Source organism: Ptychodera flava, chromosome 12, assembly GCF_041260155.1.
Source record: "Ptychodera flava strain L36383 chromosome 12, AS_Pfla_20210202, whole genome shotgun sequence".
In the NCBI taxonomy this organism is placed as follows: Eukaryota; Metazoa; Hemichordata; class Enteropneusta; family Ptychoderidae; genus Ptychodera; species Ptychodera flava.
In genome coordinates, this window is record NC_091939.1 from 4,210,732 (window position 1) to 4,223,844 (window position 13,113).

Sequence of the window (13,113 nt, forward strand, 5' to 3'; positions counted from 1 at the left end):
CCAGAAGCTAAAAGGACCGTTAACAATTTGCTAATCTTGGCACGATTTTGGTGCCTAGATACGTTAAAATGTTTTTTTCTGTTACCGAAATCAAAAGAAAATCAAATTTACCAGGGCGGCTGTTTCACACTAGCCCTGATATGCTCTTTGGTGATTTTCACCACATACAAGGGGTGTTGTCACTTAGCAGCAGCCTTAATAGAGGTCAAGCAGAGGTCATGTCCGAGTTCCGATATTATGTTTTAATGTTTCCAAATATCCTACTTTCCTCAATTTTTTACGAAAGCAAACTGGCATATGCGCCTCACGAGTCGTTTTAACGATGTGAATTATTATAGCAGGTAAATGAATTTTGCTCATTATATCCGCTTTAATGTATTTGTCCGCCTCATCCGTTGTTCAACATACCTGAACTGTTTTTAAACCAAACATAAATACACTATACGATGGCATGCTTATTCATGTGATTTTTTGTGTCACTATGGAATCTTATAGACACGATTGACAGTTATTTTATAACAATATTTTTTACATTCGGAGTCCAATTTTGACACTAACTCAACGACACTTTGTATGTCAGTGTTTAACCATTCTGCACAAGAAGCTCATGAATGAAATTTTAATACATCTTCGCCTAGGTCATTGTTGCAAAGCAACATGTGTGAATACATGTAGTGCCTTGATGTAAAATTGGTGAAGATTATGATAATAACATGATGTGTTACTGGGAAGTAGCATACTGACAATGTCATACTTAAAATCAAATGCACATTTCTCTTCTACTGAAATTGCTGAGATAACTTTGGCATAAACCATTATGGTTCTCTGTCCGGTGAAGGGTCGATGTTCATTCCGTACGTTTGTATTCGGTCGCACCTCCATACCGTGCCCTAAATTCCATGCAGACAGTCACTAAAGATACCCTTGTACACACTTAGGCCCTTCCATAAATGTCAACTGCACACTTTGGTTTTATGATTAAAATGTGTAGCGAAGCAACGAGGTCTTGCGAGACCAGTAAGAGATAACCGCTAAGTTTTATATAGCTGTACAAGATTCAGGGAAAGCACTTGCGATCATGCTATATTTGTTCCTGGGTGTGGTACTGCTTGAAGTTTTTGGTTGCCAACCTCGTTTCCAAAGTGAGGAAGGTTTTTCACACATTTTGTAGTATTTTAAAACCAAGGGGCCAATTAATACAAATATGGGAGAAAGTCTGGCAAGAACTCGAAGACGGCCAAGTGTACACGAATTTAGGAAGTTAAAATCACCCTTCAGGCAACCTTCTGTCACTCAAAGTTGTTAAGGTTCCAGAGGTTATAAAGTGCATGCCGCTTCTAAAGCTTAACGATTGTTTTCTCAGAATAATTAGGCCAACAAGTTACCTCGATTGTATGTTTTGTGTTATCTCAGGCTTTAAAGGATTAAATTTTGTGTACACGACTTGCATTGAACTGCAAGTTTTCTAAATGTAAAATCCGAATCGTTAATATATTAATATATTGGAAGGTATTATAGGGCGACATGTAATTAACAGTCTCCACTATATATAAATCATGAATGAATTCATTGTTAAGTGGCGATCTTTGAGTTCAATTGGATGGTAGCCTTTACACTCATATCAATTGCCAGCATTAACAAACTTCCGTTTTAAAGGACTCTAAGGTATCAAAGGTTAGCATCGTAGTCCAACAACCACGTCGGGCGTCTGAAGGTGTCAGTCTTATAAGGATGATTTCTCGTGAAGGTAAGTCTTTACAGACATATAATCAGTATCGATGAGTTCTTCATTTTAACACTGTAGGGTGACGTGAGAGAAGAGAGGTGGTCGAACACAAAAATTGGCGCGCACTTTGAAGCCTAACTGATGTTGTTATGTTCTTTCATAAAATTTGCAAACTTTATGTAAACGCGATGCAAACGTCAGCTGTTCGTTAAGTCGTACTGCTCGCGAAGAAAATCTGTCACATATACTGCTCAGTGCAACAATGTAAAGGTCAAAGAAGAGCATATGCTTCGGTGATTTATAGTCGTCCCTCAGCATTTGTACAGCGAAATAGTTTGCCCATGTGTTGCAGCAAATTCTTAGGAAAAGATTCTGTTTTCATGCTCTTTACCTCCATCTTCATTCGTTAGGCTATGTTCTTTTGCTCCCGGATTGCTGCAAGATTTTATCATCACTTATGTTTTCACATCTTAACGTTATATCATGCATTCAATACGCTGTACAATGCAATTTTAGATCAGATGTCAGCTAAGATTAATCATGCTCGAGTGTCAGTTTGTTGCTAAGACTCGTGAAAGAAAACGCACTCTCGGAGTCATGGTTGAAACTCGGCGCCCTGTCCGTTATTGGCTTTTGAATTTTAGGGTCACGTGAAAAAGTAAAGACAAAGAGTTTCACACTGAGAGGGGCATTACTTTTTTTAATTTATGGTTAAGGTTCAATACTGCTATCATTCGTATTTCAAAGGGATATACGAGAATAAGTGAGGACAAGTGGATACAAACCTTAAGAGAAGACCTAAGGCTGTCAAGTGCAAATCTAGCTATAAATTCTATCCTCCTTCTAAACCTGATAATCCTGTATATATATATATATATATATATATATATATATATATATATATATATATATATATATATATATATAAATTCAATTTGACTATTATCAAATACCATAATTATACTGTTCCTTTATTAAATAGGGACTGGCGTAAAAGTCCGTCCCAAGGAGTTGCGCAGGAGTAAGGGTGTCTTGGTATACTGTAAGGTTGTTTATTTCCTTTTAATACGTTGGACCATGATATTGCCAAGACTGATTTCTACTTCCAGCTTTACGTGGTTAGGTGTTATCTATCTTGTTCACACAGGCGCCATTGAATCGCTTCTGAAACGTCCTAGGCCTAATATCTGAATAAAAATTACGTGTGGACGGTCCCTAGTGGTCCTGGAACCTTTAAGATTAGAGCCGGTGTACGGATTAATTCTATCCGCAACACTGGCAACACGCTGTCTGATTGAATCGAGCAGCTTCAGGAACGTTCTAAACGCCCTCAGATGGAAAGCCATGGCTGACTCAAGTGATCTAACATCATGTTGTCATGAGTATTATCATGATGTCATGCGCATTTAACATATCGATAAAAGCATTTACGATGCTGTCCTAGGTATTCAGCATGTTGTCATAAGCATTTAGTATGTTGTTCCAGGCATTCAATATGTTGTCCTTGGCATTTACTTTGTTGTCCTACACATTAACATTGTTGTCCTAGGCATTCAACATTTGCAATCTTGTCCCATGCATTTAAAATGTTGTCCTAGGCAGTAAACATGTTGTCTTAGGCATTTACTATGTTGTTTTAAGCCTTGACCATGTTGTCGTTGGCATTTAGCATATTGTCCTAGGCATTCAATGTGTTGTCCTAGGCATTCAACATGTTGTCCTATGCATTTGCAATATTGTCCTAGGCATTTAAAATGTTGTCCTAGACACTAAACATGTTGTCCTACGCATTTTTCCATTTAGCACATTGTCATAGGCATGCAGTATGTTGCCCTAGGCATCAGTATGTTGCTTTAGGCATTCAGCATGTTGTTCTAGGCATTTACAGCTGGTTTCACTTCACCTCGCCGTTTCAATTTCTTGTATACACACATCGTATGCACAGAACACACACGATGTTTTATCTTACATAAACCACAGGTTCTCTAAAAATTGATGCTTTCTTATTAGATTAGACTATACTAGTTACAGTCGGTGGGTGTACTCCCCTCATGGTGGAGGACTGCAGAAAAAAGGCCGACCCATCTCGGTATCGGATAATAATCAGATTGGGCTGGGCTGGGCTCAACTAGGACAGCCTAGGTTTTGTAGTTTGCTTGGCATAGCTAGGGGTACGATCTACCCTTGATTTTAGTCAGTGCCCCACTGTTCAAGTTTTCTCTGGTGTATTTCGCCAAAATTGCAAATCATACGGGCCAATCATGAGAAGTCATCATGCTTTCTCATGACGAAAAAACACACTCTTTACATTTAAGCGGCTACACTACCCTTCTTTTAACCATCATAAGCCCTTTCAAAAGATCAAAGTTACTTGAGTGTGCGAATAAGAGTTGATATACTCTCTGAAGTAAAACGGACCAAGTATTGATAGGGTACGTTACAATAAATCTGTGCAGCTTATGTGTTACATGCTCAGGACAACATGTCGAAAGTCTCGGACAATATGTTGAATGCCCATAGAGCAACATTGTCAATGCCTGGCACAATACGTTAAATGCCTAGGACAGCATTTTAAATAGGACAACATTATGACTGCCTAAGGCAACATGTTGAATGCCTACGACAACACAGTGTAGCCTAGGACAACATACCGAATGACCAGGAGAACATGCCGGATGCGTAGGACAACTTGGTTCAAGTCTATGATTTGTAAACGTGTGGTTGTGGTAAAGCGATGATTTTTGTTCTGTTTTTATAATAAACCTGTGAGTAAGGTGTACGCGATACAGAGGAGTTTACTCAAAAATCCGACAGAAACAAACTCACTACTGCGCAGACTCAAAGGTAACGGGTTCGATCGCTGAAAAAACTTGGCTACCAAATTTCAAATAGGTTGGTATGAAATAGAAGCGACACAAGAGAAACTGTTGCAAACGATTTCATTTTTTTAAATTCTGCGACTTGACACATTTTAATCCTTTTTGTACATAACAAAATAGTGTCTCTAAAACATTTCCAGTTTTACTTATGTGAACACGGTAATCTCAACACTGGTAGTAAATATCTAGATATGTCATAATCTTCCAAAAAAGGCGCAAGAATTAATACTTTACGCTCTTGATGCAGTGGCGTCCTTTGACGTGACAAATGCCGCCGAAATTCCACTCGATTTGGACTATAAAAAGACTGACACCACAAAATACCAGCACGGAATCGACAACATGGTCTAACTCGTTTACAGATTTACAAATTCACCCAGTAACTTACCCTTCACGTGGAGGTATTCTGCACACTACCTCCCATTAGTATTGTATCGTTACCACATGTCATATTGAGCTATTTGATGTTGTTTTAATTTATACATGGCGTGGGTTTGAAACAACATAATTGTAGCACCCCACACTCCAGGGGCAATTGATAGTATGTACTGTTGTATCTTTTCTAATGTCAGTAGAACTCAAAGTATTGTATATCATCTTATTGTGTTCTGTATGACGTCGGTATCCGACATACCACGATCATGTAGAAATAGACACAATCACACAGGCAGATATTAAAGAATTTTAAAGGCAAATAAACTCACGGAGGTAGAGTCAATCACTAACAGGCAAACTAATGGCTTGGTCGATAGACCATGCTATGGTTCTGTTTTAAAAAAGAAGTTCAAGTTGTACATCATCACGCAATAGTTCCAGCGTCTTCCTCATACATAAAGTCTCAGCGAATTACCTTAGATGTATATTAAAAGTTATACCCCTGCTGGTGCCTTCATTGTTGACTTTGTCAAAGTTAATACGGTGATAATCTGGTGATAGCGTCCACAGATCAGTAATTCACCCTTGCTTGGAGTGCTTTGGCGCATTAGGCAATCAAACGTATCAGATAATAGACGCAACACGGTGACACAGTGACAAAGCTTTGCGTAAGATTGCCAAAGGCCAAATACGTGACACAGCGAAGGAGAAAAATAAATTTTTGTAAAACCACTGCTAACATAAGAAGAAGACACCAAAATTTGGCAGTATAAATCTTTATGCAATACATATCGTAGTCGTTAAATAAAATAAACTATAGCAAGAAGGAACCTGTGCTGAGACAATTTTTACGTCCATGCTGAGACTAAGACACCTCTACCCGTCCCCCACTCCGGGGGACGGACATGTAGACAACCTCTATGCCATTGCTTGCTGTGGCTCATTAAGCAATTTAGAAGCATCAGATAATAGACGCAGCATAGTGATAAAACTTAAGCCTCTGAGATTATCACAGGAGAAATCTTTGCAAAACCAGTGCTGAGATTAGACCAAGACGCTAGAAGTCGGTCGTATAAATCTTTATTGGCAATATGATATTCAATCCTATTAAAATAAAATAAACAATAGCAACAGGAAATTTATGCTGGGACTAACACATCCCCATCCTGGCCCCATCCTAGCCCCTATGTTTTATCGAGTGAGAAATGAAGAAAAATTCTTGGTACTTTATATTTTGCATCTTTTAGAACCTAGCAAAAGTGAGATGGTTGAAATGTCGAAATTGAATGGAAAGACCAATCATGACATCGAAAAAAATGCTGCTGAAGACGCAAAACAGACCAAAGATTCCAGTAAACGCCGCCGACAAGATGGAATGAGTCATGACGAGTTCCTCATCTGGTGGTGGATTTTTGTCATCCTAATTATATTTGGGTCGCTGCTGATGATCACCCAGGTTTTCTTTGAGTTTTACTGTCTCATTGATCAGGAAAACACTACTTTTTCCTGTCGTGTTAAGACGGAGAGATTCCATGCTGCTCACGAACTCCGTCTCTTCGTTGAAGCGACTGAACCCCTGTTGTCCGTAGTTATCGTTGTCTTGGTGATGCTCCTGACTTACAGACGGAAGTTGAGTTTTAAGGGTTTCAATCAACGTTGTAGAAGATTGTTGAAAATGTACTGGTTCTCGGCATATCTATTCATGTTGCTTTGTTGTGCTGCTAATTACGTTATCGTTTCCGTCTTGTACGTTCACAAGAACGTAGAGGGCGCGCTCCGCTATCTTGCTCTCCCGCTCGGAATGACTTCTTGGTTCGTGTGGCTCGTATCACTGAATGACTCTGGTGCCATGACAAAGGTTTTAAAAGAGACTTACGACAAGAAAACAGGCAAAAGATTTTCGAAGCTATACAGATCTCTCTTGATATTTGCCGGAATGACCAATTTGGTTGAAGTGTTAATCTTCTCTGTTTACATCACTGGTGAGCTCATATCAAAACAAAGATCCTTTCTGCTGACCTATATGGTTTTTGTTGGAATGACCTTAACTGTCTCTCTGAGGTAAGGCACTACGTAGAATTTCCTTTAGATTAATTTGAGTCAGTAACCCCAAATGTGTTATCTATTAGTAATTTTTTAGTGTAAATTTGTTTATCGGTCAAATTTTGGCTTGTGTTCAAATTAGTCTAGGCGGGTAAAGATAGCAACACGAAGTCGTGTCAAGTTGATTATGATCAGCTACACACGGACTTAATAATGGTACAACGCGCCTCGGGGACAGAGATATTCAGACTCTCAAAATTCGACAATCCTTTTCTGACCTACCACTTGTAGGTGCTAATTTTAAAGCAATAAAAGAAAGAAACACCTTCACTTTCTTAGTATCTCGAAAATCCAAACTTTAATTTCCCCCTCAGAGTTAACCTGGATGGCGGTCATTCTGGATTTCAAATATCATCGCAAAATGTTGGGTAATTTTTGTTTCGCGAGTTCCAAACTTTGCACGGTGACTCCCAAGTTTTATTATTTGGTAAGAGAATGGTTGAAAGTTTCATAAGGCCAAAAAAAAATTGTGTGTTTCCGGTAACCTGACCTACCCTAGTTCAAATCCCCCGACCCTAAACTTTTTTTTGGACCTTGAAAACAAATCCCACGAGATTGGCTGGGAAAAGTTTTAAATCACACGTGATTTCATGACGTCATCAAACAACAATGGCGACTGCTTGTTGTGCAAGCGTGTTTTCCATGAACATGTGAGAAATGCGATCACGTTCAAGAAAAAATATGAAAAGTGTGAAAGAGGCTCCCCACCTAACTATCCAAAATGTTTTTGTGTCGAGTTTGTGTTTGATTCGTTTCAAAAATGTGTTCCTACATTCTTATCCGATTGTTTGTGTTAATGAAAATGTTTGTTTCGCCTCAGATATTTGTAGAGAAGTTTGGATTAGTGTGTACGGTAATGTGTTGTTTGTGTGGGGAAAGCTTATGGCAATTGTAAAAAGTGTGAAAGAGGCTCCCCACCTAACTATCCAAAATGTTTTTGTGTCGAGTTTGTGTTTGATTCGGTTCAAAAATGTGTTCCTACATTCTTGTCCGATTGTTTGTGTTAATGAAAATGTTTGTTTCGCCTCGGATATTTGTAGAGAAGTTTGGATTACTGTGTGTTGTTGTTTGGGGAAAGCTTATGGCGAGACGCAGCCGGACCTATGGTGTTACAAAGTTGATAGATTGGCCCTTTGACGCATGCGTTTCGAAACCCGGGTGTGGTTTCTCATCAGTCGCAATGTAGATTCTTTCCTTATTTTGTGTTGTGAAAATTTATTTTAATGTATTTTAGTGGTCTTGCTCTTCGAATAGCGAGGCAAGAATATCAGTGTTTTGGTCTCGTTGTGAGTCCGTTTGGTGGTCTGGTTTGTTTGTTTTTGTTTCTTTACTTCTGTAAATTTTGTTTTGACTAGTGTGTCTTTTAGGTTTTTGTTTCTCTTGTAAGCAATGATTGGTGATTCTGGGAACAGATTCCTTAGTGTTGAGTCCTTCTCCAGTTCAGCCCAATGTTTCAAAAGACTTCCCTTAAGATCTTTTGTTTTTATGTAAGGGCTGTATGTTGTACTGAAGATGAGTTTGTTTGTTGTTTCTTTACGTGTACTTGTACAGTTTGTTAGTGTATTATGAATACTGTGGTTTATTTTTTCTGTTATATTCGTGATTTCATTGTTTTTGTATTCTCTATCGCGTAGTTTGTTTCTAAAGAAAGCGACCTTTTTAGTAAAGTCGTCATTGTTGTTACAAGTGCGAGCGTATCTAAGGATTTCACCTTTGATAAAGCCATTAAATGTTGCTGTCGGGTGACACGATTCTCTATATGTAGAAATTGGAATGTGTCTGTTGGTTAAGTATGTGTTTTGATGTCGAGGATATTTTCTTTGTGGTATCTTGCACCTTTGAAAACTACTACATATAGGAATGTAATTTCTTGTGTTGAGTTTTCGTATGAAAACTTAAACGTTGGGTGCATTGTGTTGATTTTTTGAATGAAGTTAGTGAGTTCGCTTTGTGTTCCCAGAAAGATTGCAAAGACATCATCTCTGAATCTTTTCCAGAAGTGAATGTTGTAGTGGTTGTATACGATTATTTTCTTTTCAAGTTCATGAAAAGCAATGTCTGCTATCTGGCGAGGCATTCGATCCCATGCTGCAGCCGCGGGTTTGGCGGAAATATTGCTTGTTAAATTCAAAACTGTTGTGTTTTAGAATTAGTGAAAGCATTTCTATCAAGTCTTCCGTGGGTGGTTTTTTGATGTCGTAATTTGTTTGAAGCGAGGTTTGTGAGTTTAATGTTTCACTGACTAGCCGAATCGCTTCGTCGTGAATTGTGTTTGTGTACATCGACACCACGTCGAGCGTTACAAGAAATGCATGTTGGGGGACATTCGTTTTTTCTATTTCTTGTATGAAGTTTGTTGTGTCTTTTATATATGACTGTTGTTGCTGGACCAGTGGTTTTATGAAGTAATCCAGGAATTCTGAAATTCTGTTAGTGGGACTGGAGCAGCCACTAATTATTGGTCTCCGTGGAAACGTTGAGTTTTCAGGCGGCGGTTTGTGAATTTTAGGCAATAAGTACCACTGCGGGGTACGGATTTTTATGTTTTTTGGATCGAGATACTTATTAGTATCATAGTCGATGTGTTTGTTCTCGTACATTTTGTTTAATAGTTCGTGTACTTTGTTTACTGTTTGTTCTGTGTCGTCACTGTCTAGTTGTGTATAATACTGAGTGTTGCATAATTGTCTTTCGCATTCGTGTATGCATGGTGTATGTAATCTTTTGTGTTGACAATGACGATGCCTCGACCCTTGTCGAAGGGTATTAAAATTTTCCCATTTTCTTTTTTGCAGAGAAAAAAAAATACCAAAAAAAATTTTCCTACCTACCTACCCTATTTCTGAAGAGCATGTTACAGGAAACACACAATTTTTTTTTGGCCTAAGCAAAGTTTGAGCCAAAGTTTAAGTCTTCCTCTTTCGAGGTACATACTACCTTAAAAGACCAAATATAAAAACAATTATAGTGGAAGAAACAATTTTATTCGGCCAACAAAAAACGATGGTTTAATTTGGAGAATACGATGCGGCCTTAGTGCGGTCGTAGATATTTATGTTCATAAGTATTAATGACCTGGTTATTAATCCCTGGAGTATGACGAATCGTTACCGTGGCAATATTTCATTCAAGTTCTGTCCCGCCGAAATGATTGATTTTACCGTTATAGAGCCTTTTGACGTGAAGAAGTACCTAACGTGCAGTATGATCTGTGTACAGTGAATAGGACGACAATGAGAACTTGAAAAATCGTACACTACTTTTGCTGTTGGAGGGATAGTACAATACGTTTGCAAAAATATGGATAAGTGAATTGCATGCTGAATCAAAGATGGTAACACAATTTGTCAAGGGTCATGTCTTCATGAGTAGTAATAAATGAAATATAGTTACTAATTACGCTAATTATAATGTTGGAAACGGAGCTATCTGCAATTCCAGGCTTCCAAATGGTCAAATCAATGATGGCAAAAACTGGCAGGAACAACGTCAATAGTATGTCGAGACAGGAACTCACTGCACTCTTTGATAACACGATTGGAACTAATTTAGGATAATTGGACACACAGTATGTTAATGTTGGTTTAATCTGCAAATGTAAGCTCATCTTCTTTTCTTTTTTTGTTTGCAATTCACCTGTTTTTATCGGTAATTTGTAATATTGTAACTTTCAGCTATTAAGCACCTGTGACTTATGATAAAAATGAACAATTAAAAGATCCTTTTCTCCCAAATTAGTTCAAATCGTGTTAAATGATTCATTGTCGAAATGTTTGAATGTAGTCGGATTAATAACGCTAAAATGATATTTCAAACTAGGAAATGATAGGGGTCAAATGTGCACATATGAGAGTTTGTCCGCATGCAATTGTATATTTTGTTGCCCTATTGTAATCTTATCTCTCTCTCTCTCTCTCTCTCTCTCTCTCTCTCTCTCTCTCTCTCTCTCTCTCTCTCTCTCCAGATATATCTTCACCACCTTTTTCTTCCAGATGATCTTCATCGGCGAAAAAGAGTACACATTACTACGGGACCGGTGGGAATCTGATTCAAAGATGTGTATCAGGAGAGCTAGTAAAATTCTTCTTGATTACGATGATGATGATGATGATGATGATGATGATGATGATGATGTTTTTGATTCACAGATGTGAACTTAATATGCTCCCGTGTTATAGTAGTTTGTATGACGCTTAACTTAGTAATGTTTCCACGAGTTTGCATTTTCATTGAAGGGGAATGGGGTTCAACGGACCTGCGCCTGTGCAACGATATGCACGATATCTAGATGCACCACGTCAACATGGCTGCACTTAAATTTCAAATTTTACACCATGACCAACTTTTTTTAACTTTCATCAATTGCCAACCTACCTTAGTTACAGTGTTTATATCAGTCACATGGGTCCCACACAACCATCCCCCTCCCTTTTCAAATTACAGATATGGACGTGACTATACTCGGTGAAATGAAAACGTAAAATGCCTCGATATGCCCATGTTTTCTTCTACGATCAACATCACTAGAAACCATCATAAGATTTGGTGCAACTGTCAACGCGATAAAGAAAATGATCAAACATTTAAAAAAATGCAAATTAAGCATTTTTAGACATAAAATGTAATACGTCTTTCACTTCATCTGCTGTTATGAGGAAAATCTGTACAGTTTCATCAAATTTGATTCAATAACCTTTGATATATATTGTCTATTAAAACTTTAAGTTAGCAATTATATGACAAGAAAATGCAACATTTCTTTCGCAATTAACACATCTTTGTGTCATCCCTCTTTGTAGTGAGTTAAGTTTATTTGGTTTTTTTGTTAATTAACAATTAGCTGACATGAAAATGCTAAACGATTTTGACTATATCATCGTATATTCAATATAGCGAATTAATCAACCTTGGTCAATACTTTTACTTAAATTTCACTAATTGGCAAAATTTGTTTAGTATTGCATTATTAATTAGCTGTTTTGAAAGCGTTGTCTTTCGCTGATGTTATGTCATAGTATTTTCGATTTACCTAGCCTGTATCAACTGAAATCAAGTAGATAAAGACGTTTATTCATGATTGTAAAAGTTCGTTCAATATGAAAATGAATGTCATGGTAATAAAACTTGAAACTTGTCATATATTTCTTTCTACATTTCTAACACATTCATAAGACTCGGTACTATAATTCTGAAAATACACAATTCAGAAAAAATAGAGAATACATAATTTCAGAAAAAAACCGGTTACACATTTATACACTTTATTGCACTTTAACTTACTCTTACCAGTAACATTGCAGTCAACAATTGCTACTTATTTTATGAAAAAACACAAAATAGTATACGTTTTCGAGTAATTTTATTTCGTTAATCTAAACTCTACTTTAACAGATGTGAATGTTCATACCGGCCTCACGTATTCTTTTTCAAGTTGTTTGTATGATAACTACTAACGTAAACTTTGTATGATAAATTACTGAGGGCGCTGTTCTGTCTGGTTTATGTCTATCGCCTCAGTAGTGAAACCAATTCTATGGACGAAATTGTGTTGTACACTGACAGACTTTATACATTTACAATAAGGCAATATGTATTCACTGTACTCATACGTCACATTTAGGCATACGGAGACAAACACATATTGACCTTACCACACTATAAAATTGAGGACCCTAATAACAGACCCGGTCCGAGATGTATGCATTATGAAACAAAACATTCAAGAATGTTCGAGTAATGTCTTGAAGCAGGTTAAATATTGATTAATATGGCAATCTGAAGAAAACGTGAAATCTTGTTGTGAAACTTGCAAGAACGTGCATGTACGTTATAATTACAGGTTGTCAACTGATTCCCCCTCCCGCCACCCTCTTCAATCAGGAAATGTCGCCGCTTCTCCTCTCCCCTAAAAAGCTCCGACGTCTTCACAACGAAAACTACTTACTCTGCTCTCTTTTTGGTGACACGATTTAGTCCTTCACTTGGAAAACCTCCGAAAATAAACCATTCACACTCCTTGTAGGGCTTCTG

At 37.6% G+C, this 13,113-nt stretch overlaps 1 protein-coding gene across 1 annotated transcript; it reads left to right on the forward strand.

The window, feature by feature from the left end:
- Nucleotides 1-1,586: 1,586 nt before the first annotated feature.
- On the forward strand, nt 1,587-12,021 carry LOC139146091 (uncharacterized). Its single transcript, XM_070717532.1, has 3 exons — nt 1,587-1,747; nt 6,228-7,041; nt 11,048-12,021. Exons 1-3 carry the CDS (start codon nt 1,732-1,734, stop codon nt 11,235-11,237), a joined length of 1,020 nt encoding a protein of 339 aa, XP_070573633.1. The 5' UTR covers nt 1,587-1,731; the 3' UTR covers nt 11,238-12,021.
- The last annotated feature ends 1,092 nt before the right edge of the window (nt 12,022-13,113 follow it).